Source organism: Nerophis ophidion, linkage group LG20, assembly GCF_033978795.1.
Source record: "Nerophis ophidion isolate RoL-2023_Sa linkage group LG20, RoL_Noph_v1.0, whole genome shotgun sequence".
NCBI lineage: Eukaryota > Metazoa > Chordata > Actinopteri > Syngnathiformes > Syngnathidae > Nerophis > Nerophis ophidion.
The window spans coordinates 19,135,203-19,156,266 of record NC_084630.1 but is presented as its reverse complement, the minus strand read 5'-3'; the positions used below and the strand labels follow the sequence as shown (position 1 = coordinate 19,156,266).

The 21,064-nt window shown below is 40.0% G+C and overlaps 1 protein-coding gene across 1 annotated transcript in view; it reads left to right on the top strand.

Annotated features, from left to right (window-relative positions):
- lg20h17orf67 (linkage group 20 C17orf67 homolog) overlaps nt 1-19,562 on the top strand; it is a 28,039-nt gene extending 8,477 nt beyond the window's left edge. The window contains exons 2-4 of the mRNA XM_061880646.1: nt 9,341-9,441; nt 13,602-13,732; nt 19,405-19,562. Of these exons, the coding sequence (XP_061736630.1) occupies nt 9,341-9,441; nt 13,602-13,718 (218 nt within the window). The 3' untranslated portion in view covers nt 13,719-13,732; nt 19,405-19,562. The remainder of the gene's footprint in view (nt 1-9,340; nt 9,442-13,601; nt 13,733-19,404) is intronic.
- The last annotated feature ends 1,502 nt before the right edge of the window (nt 19,563-21,064 follow it).

Genomic DNA, 21,064 nt, shown 5'->3' with positions numbered 1-21,064 from the left:
CACGGGGAGAACATGCAAACTCCACACAGAAAGACTCTGAGCCTGGGAATCGAACCCAGGACCTTCTTATCGTGAGGCAGACACCCTAAACCCTGTTCCACCAAGAACACAACTTTTAATCCATAATTTCAACCAGTTCAGGTTCAGGGTATCAACATTAGTCCTCCACTGTGGGGCGGTATAGCTCGGTTGGTAGAGTGGCCGTGCCAGCAACTTGAGGGTTGCAGGTTCGATTCCCGCTTCTGCCAGCCTAGTCACTGCCGTTGTGTCCTTGGGCAAGACACTTTACCCACCTGCTCCCGGTGCCACCCACACTGGTTTAAATGTAACTTAAATATTGGGTTTCACTATGTAAAGCGCTTTGAGTCACTAGAGAAAAGCGCTATATAAATATAATTCACTTCACTTCACTTCAACCTTGCCTTTATTAGCAGCAGCCGGAGGGAGAGACGACGTTGGAGCAAGGTGTATGTGGACGGTCTTGGTACCCAAGCTGTTAACCTTTTAATAAAATTTGTCTTAATTCTCCAAAAACAACTTAAGTTGCGTTGCTTTATATTTTTTGTTATTCTAGTCCAGTGTTTTTAACCAGTGTGCCATGAGATACAGTCTGGTGCGCCGTGGGATATGATATAATTTCACCTATTTGGGTTAAAAATATTTTTTGCAAACCAGTAATTATAGTCTGCAAATGATGTGTTGTTGTTGAGTGTCGGTGCTGTCTAGAGCTGGGCAGAGTAACCGTGTAATACTCTTCCATATCAGTAGGTGGCAGCAGATAGCTAATTGCTGTGTAGATGTCGGAAAGAGCGGGAGGCAGTGTGAAGGTAAAAATCTAAATAAATAAAAGGTAAATGCCCCTAAGAAAAGGCATTGAAGCTTAGGGAAGGCTATGCTGACCAAAACTAAAACTGAACTGGCTACAAAGTCAACAAAAACAGAATGCTGGACGACAGCAAAGACTTACTGTGGAGCAAAGACGGCGTCCACAATGACAACCTCAACCCCAGCCCACCTCACAGAGTTTTTAAAGGGGTAGCGGGGGGTGTATATTGTAGCGTCCCGGAAGAGTTAGTGCTGCAAGGGTTTCTGGGTATTTGTCCTGTTGTGTTTATGTTGTGTTACAATGCGGATGTTCTCCTGAAATGTGTTTGTCATTCTTGTTTGGTGTGGCTTCACAGTGTGGCCCATATCTGTAACAGTTAAAGTTGTTTAGACGGCCACCCTCAGTGTGACCTGTATGGCTGTGGGCCAAGTATGCCTTGCATTCATTCGTGTGCGTGAAAAGCCGTAGATATTATGTGATTGGGCGGGCACACAAAGGCAGTGCCTTTAAGGTTTATTGGCGCTCTGTATTGTTCCCTACATCCGTGTACCACTCCGTACAGCAGCCTTTTAAAAAGTCATACAATTTACTTTTTGAAACCGATACCGATAATTTACGACATCACATTTTAAAGCATTTATCGGCCGATATTATCGGACATCTCTAATACGGTAAATGATTTCAGACATGGCACAACTAGGCTTTACATCTACATCTACATCTACATATACATACATATCACATGTAAGTGAATGCAAAAATATATTCGATCACACACCATACAAGTTCTCTTTTTAAATCTGCCATTTCCCAAAAAATTTCTGGAGTCCCTGGCACACTCACACCGGTTATTATCTCCACTTTTACATTGAAAATGAAACCTCCGGTGTCTGCAAATGAAAAAAACAACAACGTCCATTTTGGTCTGTTTTTCAGTTTTTCTTTTTACTGGGGACTTTCAAATTGTTAGTGTGGAATATAAAATGAAAATTAAATCGTTTTTATGATTAGTTATTGATTTTAAACAAACAAAAACATCTGTGTACCTTTCCGAAGGTTCATTGTATTTCCAATTGTGAAACGCAAATCAAAAAACTAAATTAGGGCCATTTTTCGATTTTTACTGTATATGACAGATTTGAAAACAAACTAAAAAGTGTTCATTTTTATTAAAATATTGCCATAAATTTTAATTTTGTGCTGTTTTCTTTTTATGAATTTTTATTTTTCCAGATAAATACAAAAATCCTTATTTATCCTGTTTATGCAAAATGCAAAAATGTGTGTGCATCTGTGTGATGACAAATTGAACCGGAAGCAGTATTTCAGCTTTTCCTTCGCATTTAGCATGTTTTAGCATAAAGCTAACACCTTTGTGGAATATACAATGAAAATGAAACAGTTTTTATGTTTAGTTATTGATTTTAAACAAACTAAAAAGTATGTGTACCTTCCGGAAGGTTCATTGTATTTCCAATTGTGAAACGCAAGTCAAAAAACTAAATCAGGGCCATTTTTCGATTTCTACTGTATATGACAGATTTGAAAACAAACAAAAAAGTGTTAATTTTCATTAAAATATTGCCATAAATTTAGATTTTGTGCTGTTTTCTTTTTATGAATTTTTATTTTTCCAGATAAATACAAAAATCCAACTTATTTATCCTGTTTATGCAAAATGCAAAAATGCGTGTTCATCTGTGTGATGACAAATTGAACCAGAAGCAGTATTTCAGCTTTTCCTTCGCATTTAGCATGTTTTAGCATAAAGCTAACACCTTTGTGGAATATACAATGAAAATGAAACCGTTTTTATGTTTAGTTATTGATTTTAAACAAACAAAAACGTCTGTGTACCTTTCCGAAGGTTCATTGTATTTCCAATTGTGAAACGCAAATCAAAAAACTAAATTAGGGCCATTTTTCGATTTTTACTGTATATGGCAGATTTGAAAACTAACAAAAAAGTGTTAATTTTCATTAAAATATTGCCATAAATGTAGATTTTGTGCTGTTTTCTTTTTATGAATTTTTATTTTTCCAGATAAATACAAAAATCCAACTTATTTATCCTGTTTATGCGAAATGCAAAAATGCGTGTTCATCTGTGTGATGACAAATTGAACCGGAAGCAGTATTTCAGCTTTTCCTTTGCATTTAGCATGTTTTAGCATAAAGCTAACACCTTTGTGGAATATACAATGAAAATGAAACAGTTTTTATGTTTAGTTATTGATTTTAAACAAACTAAAAAGTATGTGTACCTTCTGGAAGGTTCATTGTATTTCCAATTGTGACACGCAAATCAAAAAACTAAATCAGGGCCATTTTTCGATTTTTACTGTATATGACAGATTTGAAAACAAACTAAAAAGTGTTAATTTTCATTAAAATATTGCCATAAATTTGGATTTTTTTGCTGTTTTCTTTTTATGAATTTTAATTTTTCCAGATAAATACAAAAATCCTTATTTATCCTGTTTATGCAAAATGCAAAAATGTGTGTTCATCTGTGTGATGCCAAATTGAACCGGAAGCAGGATTTTAGCTTTTCCTTCGCATTTAGCATGTTTTAGCAAAAAGCTAACACCTTTGTTCAGCAGGAGTCCTGTTGTCGTTTAAAAAAAAAGCGTCATTAAATAGTTGTCCAACTTTTGTCTAAAGAATAAAAATAGAAAAAATGGCCCACAATGAGTTTTTTTAATTTGCATTGGAGAATTCAAAATCGAATGAACGGAAGAAACACGGACCAAAAAATTAAATGTTCTACATTGTATTTTATAACGAAATTCAAATAATTTTTCAATTCTCCGTTTATGAAGATAAAATTCCAATACCAAGACATTCACTTACCTAATAGGCCTAAATATTCATTAAAAAAAACAAGGCAGATGTTGTATTTAACAAGTATGTTTAATATTCCGGCCACTGTAGCATTACAGACAGTTTGAACAGTAACACTGTGTTTGAATATAGGAAAACAAAACACTGTACTTTAATCAAATGATTATTTGGCGTACCACTAGACGCAGGCCACATTTTCAGAATCACTGGGTTAGACTTCGGAGTTTCGGTTTAGGTCTTAATTCAGTTTAGGGTTATAATTAGAAGAGTTGGACGGCTAGGTTCCAATTTAAGTGTTTAAAAATGTTAGCGTAGCATAGCCTGCAATGCACATGTTGACTTACAGTGCTTAACAAATGAAGTGAAGTGAATTATATTTATATAGCGCTTTTCTCTAGTGACTCAAAGCGCTTTACATCGTGAAACCCAATATCTAAGTTACATTTAAACCAGTGTGGGTGGCACTGGGAGCAGGTGGGTAAAGTGTCTTGCCCAAGGACACACCGGCAGTGACCAGGATGGCAGAAGCGGGAATCGAACCTGCAACCCTCAAGTTGCTGGCACGGCCGCTCTACCAACCGAGCTATACCACCCCAAAATGTCTGGTGTGTTAAAGGAGGTGCTTTTTGTTGCACCCATTAACGTATTTATATATTTTTTTGTATTTAAAACACATCCAAGTATACTTTATTTCTGATCAATTCACTCTGGACAATAATTAGATATGAGTTTATAAATGTAGTGTTATAATATACAGTACATATACCTTTTTAAATGTTTTTTTAATTTACTGATATCATAAAGTGTATACGGTCATACATAATTTCTTAAATGTAGTTATATGAGACAAATATGCATGATTTCTTAATTTTTTTTTATTTATCATACAATTATGTATGATTTCATAAATGTTGTTATATTATGCATTATTCCTCCTCTGTGAGCTGCCACCTTATCGCGGTAGAGGAGTTTGCGTGTCCCAATGATCCTAGGAGCTATGTTGTCCAGAGGCTTTCATGTCTCCCAAGACAAACAGGTCCTAGGTGAGGGATCAGACAAAGAGCAGCTCGAAGACTTCTATAGATACACAACAAAATGGACTCAGATTTCCCTGGCCCGGACGCGGGTCACCGGGGCCCCCCTCTGGAGCCAGGCCCGGAGTTGGGCCACGATGGCCATCGCCTGGTGGCCGGGCCTGTCCCCATGGGGCCCGGACAGGCAAGCCCAAAGAGGCAACGTGGGTCATCCTTCCAATCAGTGTTAATTTTGTCGACGAAAGTTTTTTGTCCTAGTTATCGTCAAGGACCTTTTTTTTTCCTGACTAAAACGAGACAATAACTAAATAAAAAATAATTTACGTGGACTAAGACCATGACGAGGTGTATTGACATATTCGTCAACGAATAAAAACAAGACGAAAATGTCTGCCAGAGACGGGATCCGATCGGAACTCAATTCGTTAGGAAGAGGCGGGAGGAGTTGGGAATAGAACCAATCAGAGCGTGGTAAGGAAGTTACGTAAACGTAGTCTGCGTTTGTGTCTGACCCGGGAATGTGCTGCAGAAGACAACATGTCAACGCCGGGGAGGAAGAGGAGAGAGGACATATGGGGAAATTTTATATTTGACGTCAAAGATAACAAGACGCACTGTAACAAAATGCAGCGCGAGGATTACAGGGAAAAACACGACAAACTTGAAGCGACATCTACAGTCGAATCACCCCGAAATCCACACACAGGTAAGCATTTTCCACAACATACAACTCACTCGACGTTATCCCGTTTATTACACGGCTTACTCCTGAAATACTAAATTCGAGACATAATTTTCATCAAAATACGACTTGTATCTGTGATTTTTCCGCTGTTTTGCTTTGACTTTCAGAAATTGAAGGGAAAGTTTACATATTACCCTTTAGTTGACTAACTCCACTGTAGTTTTCCTCGACTATAATCTTATGATATTTCGTCAACTAAAACTACACTAAAACAATTTAAATAACTAAATTATGACTAAAACTAAATTACTTTTTAGTCAAAAGACTATGACTAAAATAAATCAAATTTTGCTGTCAAAATTAACACTGCTTCCAATGGGCTCACCACTCATAGGAGGGGCCATAGAGGTCGGGTGCATTGTGAGCTGGGCGGCAGCCGAAGGCAGGGCATGTGGCGGTCTGATCCTCGGCTACATAAGCTAGCTCTTGGGACGTGAAACGTCACCTCACTGGGGGGAAGGAGCCTGAGCTAGTGCGCGAGGTAGAGAAGTTCTGGTATAGTCGGACTCACCTCGACGCACAGCAAGGGCTCTGGAACCAGTTCTCTCGAGAGGGACTGGACTCTCTTCCACTCTGGCATTGCTGGGAGTGAGAGGCGACGGGCTTGGGAGGCAATTCTTGTTGCCCCCCCGGCTCGAAGCCTGCACGTTGGAGTTCAACCCAGTGGACGAGAGGGTAGATTCCCTCCGCCTTCGGGTGGGGGGATGGGTCCTGACTGTTGTTTGTGCTTACGCACCAAACAGCAGTTCAGAGTACCCACCCTTTTTGGATACACTCGAGGGGGTACTGGAAAGTGCTCCCCGGGGTGATTCCCTTGTCCTACTGGAGGATTTCAAAATGGACTCAGATTTCCCCCGCCCGGGGCCCCCCTCTGGAGCCAGGCCCGCAGTTGGGGCACGATGGCGAGCATCTGTTCCCAAGGGGCACGGCCGGGCACAGCCCGAAGAGGCAATGTGGGTCATCCCTCCAATGGGCTCACCACTCAAGGGAGGGGCCATAGAGGTCGGGTGCATTGTGAGCTGGGCGGAAGCCGAAGGCAGGGCACGTGGCGGTCTGATCGTTGACTACATAAGCTAGCTTTTGGGACATGGAACGTCAGCTCACTGGGGGGAAGGAGCCTGAGCTAGTACGCGAGGTAGAGAAGTTCCGGTATAGTCGGACTCACTTCGACGCACAGCAAGGGCTCTGGAACCAGTTCTCTCGAGAGGGACTTGACTCTCTTCCACTCTGGCGTTGCCGGCAGTGAGAGGCGACGGGCTGGGGTGGCAATTCTTGTTGCCCCCCGGCTCAAAGCCTGCACGTTGGAGTTTAACCCAGTGGACGAGAGGGTAGCCTCCCTCCGCCTTCGGGTGGAGGGACGGGTCCTGACGTTGTTTGTGCTTAGGCACCAAACAGCAGTTCAGAGTAACCACCCTTTTTGGATACACTCGAGGGAGTACTTTCCAGTACTCCCCCGGGTGATTCCCTTGTCCTACTGGGGGACTTCAACGCTCATGTTGGCAACGACAGTGAAACCTGGAGAGGCGTGATTGGGAAGAATGGCCGCCTGGATCTAAACCCGAGTGGTGTTTTGTTATTGGACTTTTGTGCTCGTCACAGATTGTCCATAACAAACACCATGTTCAAACATAAGGGTGTCCATATGTGCCCACCCGGAGTTCCTTAAGGCTTTGGATGCTGTGGGGCTGTCTTGGTTGACAAGACTCTGCAGCATCGCGTGGACATCGGGGGCGGTACCTCTGGATTGGCAGACCGAGATGGTGGTCCCTCTCTTTAAGAATGGGGACCGGAGGGTGTGTTCCAACTATCGTGGGATTACACTCCTCAGCCCTTCCGGTAAGGTTTATTCAGGTGTAATGGAGAGGAGTCTACGCTGGATAGTTGAACCTCGGATTCAGGAGGAACAGTGTGGTTTTCGTCCTGGTCGTGGAACTGTGGACCAGCTCTATGCTCTCGGCAGGGTCCTTGGGGGTGAATGGGAGTTTGCCCAACCAGTCTATATGTGCTTTGTGGACTTGGAGAAGGCATTCGACCGTGTCCCTCGGGAAGTCCTGTGGGGAGTGCTCAGAGAGTATGGGCTATCGGACTGTCTGATTGGGGCGGTTCGCTCCCTGTATGATCAGTGTGAGAGCTTGGAACGCATTGCTGGCAGTAAGTCGGACACATTTCCAGTGAGGGTTGGACTCCGCCAAGGCCCTTTGTCACTTATTCTGTTTATAACTTTTATGGACAGAATTTCTAGGTGCTGTCAAGGTGTTGAGGAGTTCCGGTTTGGTGGCCGCGGGATTAAGTCTCTGCTTTTTGCAGATGATGTGGTCCTAATGGCTTCATCTGGCCAGGATCTTCAACTCTCACTGGATCGGTTCGCAGCAGAGTCTGAAGCGACCTGAATAAGTATCAGCACCTCCAAGTCCGAGTCCATGGTTCTCACCCGGAAAAGGGTGGAGTGCCACATCCGGGTTGGGGAGGAGACCCTGCCCCAAGTGGAGGAGTTCAAGTACCTAGGAGTCTTGTTCACGAGTGAGGGAAGAGTGGATCGTGAGATCGACATGCGGATTGGTGCAGCGTCTTCAGTAATGCGGATGTTGTATCGATCCTTCGTGGGGAAGAAGGAGCTGAGCCGGAAGGCAAAGCTCTCAATTTACCGGTCGATCTACGTTCCCATCCTCACCTATGGTCATGAGCTTTGGGTCATGACCGAAAGGACAAAATCACGGGTACAAGCGGCCGAAATTTGTTTCCTCCGCCGGGTGGCAGACTCTCCTTTAGAGATAGGGTGAGAAGCTCTGTCATCCAGGAGGAGCTCAAAGTAAAGTTGCTTCTCCTCCACATCGAGAGGAGCCAGATGAACAGAAGAAGACACTGTCGAAGGTGAGCCACGTAAATAAGACCGCCCACAAACAACGCATCCTGAAGTGACTGTCGGAAAACGACTTGAAAATTATCTGTAAACAAAAGAACCACCATCACATGTCAGGTAGACCACAAGGAAGTCTTTTACATTTAGAAAAAAAAATTAATAATATGACTCCTTTAATGCGCCCTATAATCCGGTGCGGCTTTTATATGAAAAAGATCAAAAATTGACCATTCATCGGCAGTGAGCCTTATAATCAGGTGCGCCCTATGGTCCAGAAAACACACTTAAGTGTTTTAGAAAAAAACAAATATAGCCCTCCAAAAGGGACAAGCGGGTTAAAATGGATGGATGGAAAATATAAAATATTATATATATAGTAATATTTCCTCAATATATATGTGGATGACCATAATTCCGCTGACCATCAACACCGCCATGAGAGCCCGGATTAGGGTTACAACACTGTTTTATATTTTTATGAGTTCGTGCAGTGGGTTGCTTTTCAGCAACTGTCTCTTCGTGCCTCTTTCTCGCTCACTCTCACTCCAGCTCCAACGTCGTCTCTCCTTCCGGCTGCTGCTAATAAAGGCAACAGGTGATTACATCACAAGGCCCACCTGGGCCATCTACGCACCTGTTTTACTAGCCGGTCCTGGCATGCCCCTCTCCACAACATCAATTTCTAGTTAGTTTCTTAAGTAGAAAAAATGTATAACAAGCTGTTAAAATGTTGTTTTTATAATATTACTGTTATTTGTCGTCACGCTCATTTCCTCTCTCTGTCCATTGCCTTGGTCAGAGAATTGCCCTCATATATCCTATACTTTTTCTGTATGTGGCCCAAAACTTTGTACTCAACTGATATATAAAATAACAACCGCTTGGTGGCATTTGGTGTGGCTGTGGCAACTACTGCACTTTGTACTTGTGCTTAAGAGACCCGAGCTTTGATTAGCATGTGTTTGGATGTACTGTATGTATCGCAAGAACCACGTCTAAACATGTTTTATGATGAATCTCTCCAACCTTAGATGCCAACCCTGTCATCAAGGAGAGCTTTGCCAAGCAGCTCCTTCGTACCAAGAGGCAGGAAAGGCCAGGGAAGGCGGGACACCCGGATGAGCCAATGAGGGTAAGGGTCACTCAGGGTGCCAGCAGCACAACACCACCAGATATTAAAGTATTGCAGACACAGAAACTTTTCTCTACTTCTGAGCACATTGTGTATGAGTCTAAAACGATACTGACTTCTTGTTCGAATGCATGCAACATAAAAACATCAATATAGCGTTCATGTTTTAATAAGCTTACAGTTGAAATATTCACACTGACAGAGATGCTGTATTTTCCGAACCATAGGGCGCACAGGATTATAAGGCACATTAAAGGGGCCATATTATTTTATTTCTTTTCTAAATTGAAAAACTTCCTTGTGGTCTGGATACGGTTTTATTTACGTGGCTCACCTTCGGCAGCGTGTTCTCCCCGTAATCTTTGTTGTAGCGGTGTAGCGTGCAAGGACGGGAGTGGAAGAAGTGTCAAAAGATGGAGCTAACTGTTTTAATTAGAGATGTCCGATAATATCGGACTGCTGACATTATCGGCCGATAAATGCTTTAAAATGTAATATCGGAAATTATCGGGAACAATTTCAAAAAGAAAAATGTATGACTTCTTAAAACGCAGCTGTACGGAGTGGTACACGGACGTAGGAAGAAGTACAGAGCAGTTGCTTCTCCCAGTCATACTTGCCAAACCTTCCAATTTTCCCGGGAGACTCCAGAATTTCAGTGCCCCTCCTGACGATCTCCTGGGGCAACCATTCTCCCGAATTTCTCCCGATTTCCCCCCAGACAATAATATTGGGGACGTACCTTGAAGGCACTGCCTTTGCGTAACGGCCCAATCACATAAGATCTGCGGCTTTTCACACACACACACACACACACACACACACACACACAGGTCACACTGAGGGTAGCAGTACAAACAACTTTAACATTGTTACAAATATGCGCCACACTGTGAACCCACACCAAACAAGAACGACAAACACATTTCGGGAGAACATCCGCATTGTAACACAACATAAACACAACAGGACAAATACCCAGAACCTCTTGCAGCACTTACACTTCCGGGACGCTACAATATACACCCGGGCCCCCCAACCCCGCCCACCTCAACTTCCTCATGCTCTCTCAAGAAAAGCATGTTCCAAAATCTAAGCTGCTGTTTTGAGGCATGTTAAAAAAAAAAAGCACTTTGTGACTTCATTAATAAATATGGCAGTGAAATATTGGCACTTTTTTCCATAACTTGTGTTGATTTATTTTGGAAAACCTTGTTACATTGTTTAATGCATCAAGCGGGGCATCACAACAAAATTAGGCATAATAATGTGTTCATTCCACGACTGTATACATCGGTATCAGTAATTAAGAGTTGGACAATATTGGAATATCCGATATCGGCATAAAAGCCAATATCGGACATACATATACATATATATATATATATATATATATATATATATATATATATATATATATATATATACACATACACACACATATATGTATACACACATATATATGTATATATATATATATATATATATATGCGTGTGTATACATATATGTGTGTGTGTATATATATATATATATATATATATATATATATATATATATATATATATATATATATATATACACACACACACACACATCATACACATACATTAGACAAAGTTGAATTCATAAAATTATTAATGAAATACAAATAAATGAATAAATGATTTTACATGTACAGGAAATTATGTACAATTTATAACACTTATGATAATAAACATATAAATATAAAATATTACATTTAATAAATTCCATTAGAAATAGCATTACATTTTCTTCTGCCCTCACTATATGTGTTGAGGTTACACAGGTAGACAGACAGCTAACAAACAATCCAAGACGTCTAAAAAAAAGTTCCAAAGCTTATGAATCCATTCAGGCTCTTGATTGTTGTTTATCTTGCTTTGTCTTTTTCTATCTTTACTTTTGTCTTGCACTGGACTTTTATGTAAAAAGACTTTATCTTTTCCAAGGCTTGTAAGCGCTAACACAACTTTTCTACTTCTCAATCGTCTCATGAAATGAACTGACATCGTCAACCCGGAAGTGCCCAAACAAATGAAGTGTAGTATTTCCCTACAGCCACAAGGTGTCAGTAAGAGTCTAGAATCAAATGGGCATAACACATTTAAAAAAGTGTATACTATTTGCTTATCTATATTTAAAAAACAGTTATTCCTTCTATACTTGTTCTCAATTTAAATTGTCTATCATATATTCTGCACTTATTGATTACTATGTAGTCATTACTTTATCCACTGTTTTTATTTAATAACATTATCAACTTTACTACTAAATATAAAATATCATTACTTACACACATTCTGTCATCACTGATAGGAAAATGTTGAACCTTTAAAGGGGAACATTATCACCAGACCTATGTAAGCGTCAATATATACCTTGATGGTGCAGAAAAAAGACCATCTATTTTTGTAACCAATTTCCGAACTCTAAATGGGTGAATTTTGGCGGATTAAACGCCTTTCTGTTTATGGCTCTTTTTGCGATGACGTCAGAACGTGACGTCACCGGGGTAATACAGCCGCCATTTTCATTTTCAACACATTGCAAACATTGGGTCTCAGCTCTGTTATTTTCCGTTTTTTCGACTATTTTTTGGAACCTTGGAGACATCATGCCTCGTCGGTGTGTTGTCGGAGGGTGTAACAACACTAACAGGGAGGGATTCAAGTTGCACCACTGGCCTGAAGATGCGAAAGTGTCTGCCGCAAGACCCCCATTGAATGTGCCATAGTGTCTCCACATTTTACCGGCGATGACAGACATGGCACAGAGATGTATAGATAACCTGCAGATGTATTTGCAACGATAAAGTCAACGAAATCACAAAGGTGAATTTTGTTGGTGTTGACTTATGTGCTAATCAGACATATTTGGTCGCGGCGTGACTGCCAGCTAATTGATGCTAACATGCTATTTACCGGCGGTGCTAAAGCAGACATGGCACAGAGATGTATGGATAACCTGCAGATGCATTTGCAAAGATAGTCAACGAAATCACAAAAGTGAGTTTTGTTGATGTTGACTGCCAGCTAATCGATGCTAACATGCTACGCTAATCGATGCTAACATGCTATTTATCGGCGGTGCTAAAGCAGACATGGCACAGAGATGTATGGATAACCTGCAGATGCATTTGCAACGATAAAGTCAACAAAATCACAAAGGTGAGTTTTGTTGATGTTGACTGCCAGCTAATCGATGTTAACATGGTACACTAATCGATGCTAACATGCTATTTACCGGCGGTGCTAAAGCAGACATGGCACAGAGATGTATGGATAACCTGCAGATGCATTTGCAACTATATTACGTTTACTTCTACCCACATTTAATGCAAAAAAACCACTTACCAATCAACGGATTTAAGTTGCTTCAGTGTCACAAGATGCGAAAGTCCTGATCGTTTGGTCAGCACATTTTACCGGCGATGCTAACGCAGCTATTCGGCCATGCTATGGCTATGAATAGCGTCAATAGCTATTCGCTCAATAGCTTCAGTTTCTTCTTCAATACTTTCATACTCCAACCATCTGTTTCAATACATGCGTAATCTGTTGAATAGCTTAAGCCGCTGAAATCCGAGTCTGAATCCGAGCTAATGTCGCTATATCTTGCTGTGGTATTCGCAGTTGTTTGTTTACATTGGCAGCACTGTATGACGTCACAGGGAAATGGATAGTCGTATCGCAAATAGCGAAAATCAAGCACTTTAAAGCTTTTTTTAGGGATATTCTGGGATCGGTAAAATTTTGAAAAAACTTAAAAAAATACAACAAGCCACTGGGAACTGATTTTTATTGTTTTTACCCTTTTGAAATTGTGATAATGTTCCCCCTTTAATACACTCGAGGAACAAGCTATTAGCGGCTACTAAGACGCAACAAAACAAGATCTGCTTCTTCTTACTTATTTTCAGACAGGTTGAATCGTGCAAGTACATCAACTAAACCACTGACTCCTAAACTGTGGTGTGTGGACCACTAGTGGTACACCATTTAAAGAATCACTTGATAAAAGTACAGTTTTGTATTTTTACAAACACAGTGTTACTGTTTTAACTATACCGTTATAATCCATCAGTCGTCTTGTGATATGATGTATGAGTTTCATCGTTTGCATGTGCATCTGTGTGCAGGAGCACATGCTTCACATGCAGGCTCTGGACCAGAGGGCCCAGGAAACCAACATGGAGCACTGGCTCAACCCCCACTGCTACCCACGCTGTGACAGAAACTACGGACACCCGGTCTGATGACGTCACCAAAGGTCATCACGCTGCATGTGAAGCTTGGTTGAATCTGGGAAATGAGTACAGTATTAGAGCCTTTACCATTCTAATCCCCCTGGACCAGGCCTGGCCAATTATATAGACTCGGGGGCCACGTTTAGAGAAAAAAAAATGTGCCTGGGGGCCGGAATATCTATTTTCATGAACAGTAATACAGAACTTCACAATAATGTCTGTTTGAATGCTAAAAACGTTATGACAGACCTCCTTAAAAAACATAGTGGAATTTTAGATTTTTCTATGAAGGATAAAACACTGAATATTGACAAAATATGAACGTCACACCCCCTTTCCATCAACACATTTTACAATCAAGTGAAACGCAACAAAAATGCAACAAACTGAAATATGAACACGAAGGGTACAAAATAAACCCACCTACACTGAAAAAAATAACTCATAAGATTTACTTGAAAAAATTATTGTAAGTATTTGCACGCAAATTATTTAAGTAAATTTTAATGCTGCAATATCAAGTAACACTCACTTGCCAGTATCAAGTAAATTCTACTTACCATATAACATAACAGTTGTGAAGATATTAAGTAACAGTTACTCAATTACATCCAAGTTGTAAGTTATATTTATATAAACAAATTAAGTCTACTTGTTTTTCATCGGCAGGAACATCATTTTACTCAAAATATTAAGTAAATTCTATATACCGTATTTCCTGGATTAGCCGCCGGGGCGATAATTAATTTAAAACCTCTTCTCACTACTGCACTAATCAATGGCATGCAGTTAAAAACTGAGTGTGATGAAAGAAAATTAATAAAAAATTATTCTGCGGCCCGGTGGATCGCACCCACTTTTACACCATACTGTCTGTGTGCCGGAAGGACGCATACATTTCACTGCTTCGCATACGTGATTGCAATGCGTCAGTATAGCACACTGACGGTCGTGCTATACACAACTTTAACATGCTTGTTAATATGCGCCACACTCTGTGAACCCACACCAAACACATTTCTGGAGAACATCGGCTCTGTAACACATTATAAACGCAAGATAAGAATTACCCATAATGCCACCTTGCAGTGCTCTGTGAAGGGATCCTAACGGCCGGAGCACAGCCTATGGTGCATGCGTTTCAAAACACTAGATTTTCAGAGTAAAGTTTATGTAATATTTTTAGGTTTATGTACGTACAACTATTAAACATTTAAATAGTATGAGGAAACATAAGTAAAACTTACTCTTCATGTATTACGTTAATAAAATGTTTAATTTTACTTAAGAAACTTTAGTTCTTACTGAATGTTAAAAATACTAGGTATAAATTATGACAGTTACTCTAATAAAGTTTACAGCACCGAAAAGTCACTTTTTTCAGTGTACAATCTGATATATCACTAAGCTTTAGAACTTTGTTGTGAAAATCTCCTTCCACGTCTGTGGAAACGCTCCCCACCCACACTGCTTGGTGCCTCGTTTGAGCTGCTGTGACTTACATTACCACAGTAACTAATGAGATTACCATAGTAACCAATGACATTACCATAGTAACAAATAAGATTGCCATAGTAACCAATGAGATTACCATACTAACCAATGAGATTACCATAGTGACTAATGAGATTACCATAGTAACTATTGAGATTACCATAGTAACTATTGAGATTACCATAGTAACTAATGAGATTACCATAGTAACTGGTCTATCATCCACGAGCGCAGATTCCAACCATTGAAATAGTTTGTATGGTTGAAGACTTACGGTTGTTACAAAACATGACTGCACATCATAATGGCAGCTACACTTTCCATCTTAAAGATCTAAAAAAATGATTTGGGAATGTCCAGCGGGCTAGATTGAAAAACTCAGCAGGCCGCATGTGGCCCCCGGGCCTTAATTTGCCCAAGTCTGCCCTAGACTGCAGGTATGTCCAACTGGTTTGCATTAAAGGCCTACTGAAACCCATTACTACCGACCACGCAGTCTGATAGTTTATATATCAATGATGAAATATTAACATTGCAACACATGCCGATACGGCCTTTTTAATTTACTTAAATTTCGCGCGAAGTATCCTGTTGAAAACGTCGGTATGATGACGCGTACGTGTGACGTCTCGGATTGTAGCGGACATTTTTTCCCAGCCCGATCCCAGCTATAAGTAGTCTGCTTTAATCGCATAACTACACAGTATTCTAGACATCTGTGTTTCTGAATCTTTTGCAATTTGTTCAATTAATAATGGAGACGTCAAAGAAGAAAGATGTAGGTGGGGAAGCGGTGTATTGCAGCTGCCTTTAGCAACACAAACACAGCTGGTGTTTCCTTGTTTACATTCCTGAAGATTAACCTTTACTAAGGAACAGAGCGGTAAAGCGAACATGGTTCCCGACCACATGTCAACCGGCAGGTTTCGGTGAGAAAATTGTGGTGACCGTGGACATGAGCGGAGCTTACGTTGTTCCTCGTGCACCTGTCAAAGAGGCAGCTGTGACTCTCTTGCCTCCTCCGTGGCTTCCCTCAGAGACACTGGAAGTCACCACACCCGTGGCCACACCCCTCCGACTTTCAGGTACGACTGTATAATTATAATCTCAATACAACACTAGTAACACAATAAGCAGATAAGGGATTTTCTAGAATTAGTCTAGTAAATGTGTCTAATAACATTTGAATCGCTCCCACTGCCCTGTATTTTTTTTTCTTCTAGTCCAGGGGTCGGTAACCTTTTTGGGTGAGAAAGCCATGAAAGCCAAATACTTTAAAATGTATTTCCTTGAGAACCATATCATATTTTTAACACTGAATACAACTAAATGCGTGCATTGTTTAAGTAAGACCAACATTTTAGAGTATAATAAGTCCCTAGATATTTTTAATAACATTGTTATTTCTTGAACAGGTGCGGTACAAAATGGATGAATGGAATAAAATGCATGAGAATGTTTTATTTTTTTAACGTTATTTTTAACATTGTGATTACCAGCGGAAGTATTCATTACTTATCGTGTTAAGCAATGTCAGCTAAGATGTATCTGAGAGCCAGATGCAGTCATCAAAAGAGCCACATCTGGCTCTAGAGCCATGGGTTCCCTACCCCTGTTCTAGTCCTTCACTCTCACTATCCTCATCTACGAATCTTTCATCCTCGCTCAAATTAATGGGGAAATCGTCGCTTTCTCGGTCCGAATCGCTCTGGCTGCTGGTGGCCATGATTGTAAACAATGTTCAGATGTGAGGAGCCCTACAACCTGTGACGTCATGCGCACATTGTCTGCTACTTCCGGTACAGGCAAAGCTTTTTTTATTAGCGACCAAAAGTTGCAAACTTTATCGTCGATGTTCTCTACTAAATCCTTTCAGCAAAAATATGGCAATATCGCGAAATGATCAAGTATGACACATAGAATGGACCTGCGATCCCTGTTTGAATAAGAAAATCTCATTTCAGTAGGCCTTTAAGAGGTTAAGGAAAATCAGCAGTGTGAGCACCAGAACTGGATGTAGTATGGACAAATAGGGACATTATTATTTTTTTTTTATGTATTTTTATTTTGTACTTCATTTTGTTTTTTACTTTTTTTAAAAAGCCTAACCAGGGACAAGTGTTGCAAATGAGCCTGTGGTTAGAAGTCTTACATATTTTGACACGGGTTACTTATGGGTAGCAATGTTACATTGTACAGTCCCTGTCAAATAAATAAACACATACTTCCAGTTTCATTACAGCATGCCCGAAAAGGAGTAGGAAGAAGCTGAGCTTATTTAAAATCGACCCATTTCATACCATGTCAATTTTATCCCATAGAATTAGCTTTAAAATAAAAACTGAAACTGAACTAAACTGAACAAATATCCAGCAATAATAATAATAACATACGTTAATTCCTAATTTCCTTAATTGTACTATTAGTCACCGTATTTAAGCCTGACAGTTGGAAAATATCTTTAAAATGAACTTTATAAAAGGTACACAAAATATAGTTTAGGAAACGAGCTAGCTTACCTGCCGCACTGCCATTTAAGGACGCCGTATTGGTCACATGACTGACACGTGACTACCAGTATGACACATTAGGCGATATTAGTCACATGACTGACACGTGACCACCAGTGATGAAATGCTTCCTTTATGTCACCGAGCGGCTTCATGAGCACAAAGCTGTCTGACTACGGTTTTTGTACTTACTTTGATTATTATTTTCTAAACTGTTTGTAAATGTTGAAATGGATGAATAAAGGTTTAAAAAAAATAATAAAAAAGCTGTCAGACTACGGTAGAAATTTACTTTAAAACGCTTTCTACCTCGAAAAACCAAAAAGCGGTGAAAACCACAATGCTGTGCTCCAAATTTGGATTATTTACGGAATTTGTGTGAGCCTATGGCTTTATATATACATACATATTATTTATTTCTAAAAAAAAAAAATGTAATACAAATAGACGACACATGTACCGGCTGCTTTTTACGGTAAAATAATATGTATATTATTTAACAAACACATACATAACATTGTATACCGGAATATATCATAAATAAACGTAATACATTTTGTTACTTGTAATGCTCCGTGAAATACCATGTTTGTCGTCAGGCATCTATACGGACACCTATTAAACTTGAATGTCCAATCCATCCGTTTTCTTACCGCTTGTCCCTTTCGGGTTAAACAAAAATAAAAAATAAATAAAAAGCTGTCAGACGACGGTAGCAATTGACTTTAAAACACTTTCTAGCTCTAAAAACCAAAATGCTGTGAATATCACGATGCTGTACGCCAAATTTGGATTTACGAAATATATATATATATATATATATGTGTGTGTATATATATGTATTATATATATATATATATATATATATATATATATGTGTGTGTATATATATGTATTATATATATATATATAATATATATATATATATATATTTCGTAAATCCAAATTTGGCGTACAGCATCGTGATATTCACACCATTTTGGTTTTTAGTTTGGTTTTTACATACATATGTACATACGTATGTACATATGTATGTACATATGTATGTACATACATATGTATGTATGTATGTACATACATAGATACAAACACATAGTATTTTTCTTTAGTTACTTCATTGAGTTTAAAACCCATTGGCGCTGTTTTGTATTGTTTCTGTACTTGTTTTGATTATTATTTTTTGTAAAAAATAAAAATAAATAAATACAAAAAAAGGAGACATATGGAGGCAGCATCGAGCAAAATAAATGTACCGACTGCTTTTATAAGTGTATTATTTAACAAACACAAACATAACATTGTATTAAGGAGTATATCATAAATAAACGTAATACATTTTGTTACTTGTAATTCTCCGAGAAATACCATGTTTGTCGTCAGGCATCTATACTGACACCTATTAAACTTGAACGTCCATCCATTTCCTACCGCTTGTCCCTTTTTGGGTCCGCTGGAGCCTATCTCAGCTGCATTGGGGCGGTAGGCGGGGTACATTCTGGACAAGTCTTCCCCTCACCGCAGAGCTAAACTTGAACGTGTTAAAAAAAAACAATAAAAAAATAAAATAAATAGATAAAAAGCTGTCAGACTACGGGACACATTGTCAGGGTATTTAAAGAGTGTCTTTCTTAAGGGTTAAACATGTAAACGTTTTTTTTTATTTTCAAATTTTTGTCTTCTTGTCTCCGCAGGAAAGACCGGCAAACTGGTGGAAAAAGACAAAAAGCTTCTCGTTGATGTAAGGAGAGAAAGGATAGTGGAAATGTCCTTTGGGGCATTGTAGTGTTTAGTCTTCTATATAATGATGTAGTGAATGTGTGACATCATGAATAAAAGTCACAGTGACTAATGCGTTGTACAATGTTATTACATTCATGTGAGAAGTATACAACGTTTCAACTCATGATGCACTTTTTTTCCTTGCTTAATTCACTTGTTCAATGCAAGATGTGAGGAGATCATTGATGCTCATGTGATTACAACTTAATGTACAACTTCATGCCAATAGTCATTTTTAAAATAGAAAATAAGCCAATGTCTAATAAAGGGGTGTCAAAGTCTCAGGCCTGCGGGCCGGATGAATGATCTGTGGGCCCTGGGATGATATTTGGTAAGAATTAGATCCGGCCCGCAGGCCACAGCTGCCTGCTGCTGTTTTGCAAGCAAAAATACTCCATCAGTGTTGGTGCTAGGAACATACTTGCCAACTGTCTTAATTTTCCAAAGGAGACTTCCGGATTTCTGTGTCCCTCCCGAAAATCTCCCGGGGCAACCATTCTCCCGATTTCCACCCGGACAACAATATTGGGGGCGTGTCTTCATCATCCTCTACAACCTGAAAAGGAGACTATTATATATATCTCCGTTATCCATAAATTTATCTATAACCCATAAAGTAGGCAGGCACGGAACTATTTTTGTTTACTCCAGCTGGCACCTTAATACACTGACACACACCATCCGGATTCCCAGCATGCATTGCTTCAAAACTACGGCAAGTAGTAATGTCCAAAAACATAAAGACGAAGCAGAACAACAAAGAAGGACATGGCGACGACGAGTACGAAGAAGAAGTAGGCTTGCAAGTTCCAAAATGATAGGAAAAAATTATTTTAGTTCATCCAGGATAGCTCGAAGGGGAAGGGGTATGCTGCTTGCAAATTTTATAGATCAGACTTCTCCATTGAGCACAGTAGCCGAACGGATATACTCATTCATGAATAGTGTGTGTGTGAATATATATATATATATATATATATATATATATATATTTATAGTGACGGTCTCAAGCCGTCGCCTTGCGGGTTCCATGGACCACTAAGGAAGGACATGACTTTGAGCATTTTGACTCTATTTTTCAATAAACACCTCAGTCCAGGTTGCTTTTCCGCTCGTTCGTCGTCTGTCTTCAGCTATCCTCCTCTCTCGCTCTGCGTCAGCTGCAGTCCTGCTCCTTCCCTTCTTTACGCCTCTCTCCCCCGCGTTCACAGCTGCCGCCCCTTTTAACAGTGCAAGAGGATTCTTTTATTTTATCCAGGTGCGCGATCCCCGCACCTGATCTCGCAGGCACGCCCCGCCTCACCGCTCGCTCCCCATTCCCGCCTCCTCGCCGCCATCTTGGGCCAGGCTCCAGCGTGCCCTGCCGCTCTGTTGGACCGTCTGCTTCGCCTCCCCCCATAAATATATTATATATATATGAAATACTTGAAAATATATACACCCCCACCTCAACCCCACCCACATCTCCCGAATTCAAAGGTCTCACTGTTGGCAAGTATGGCTAGGAATTAGGGACCCCATTAAGTCATAAAAATGGGGTCCCACAGTAAATGTTTGGGATCCCAAGCGTTT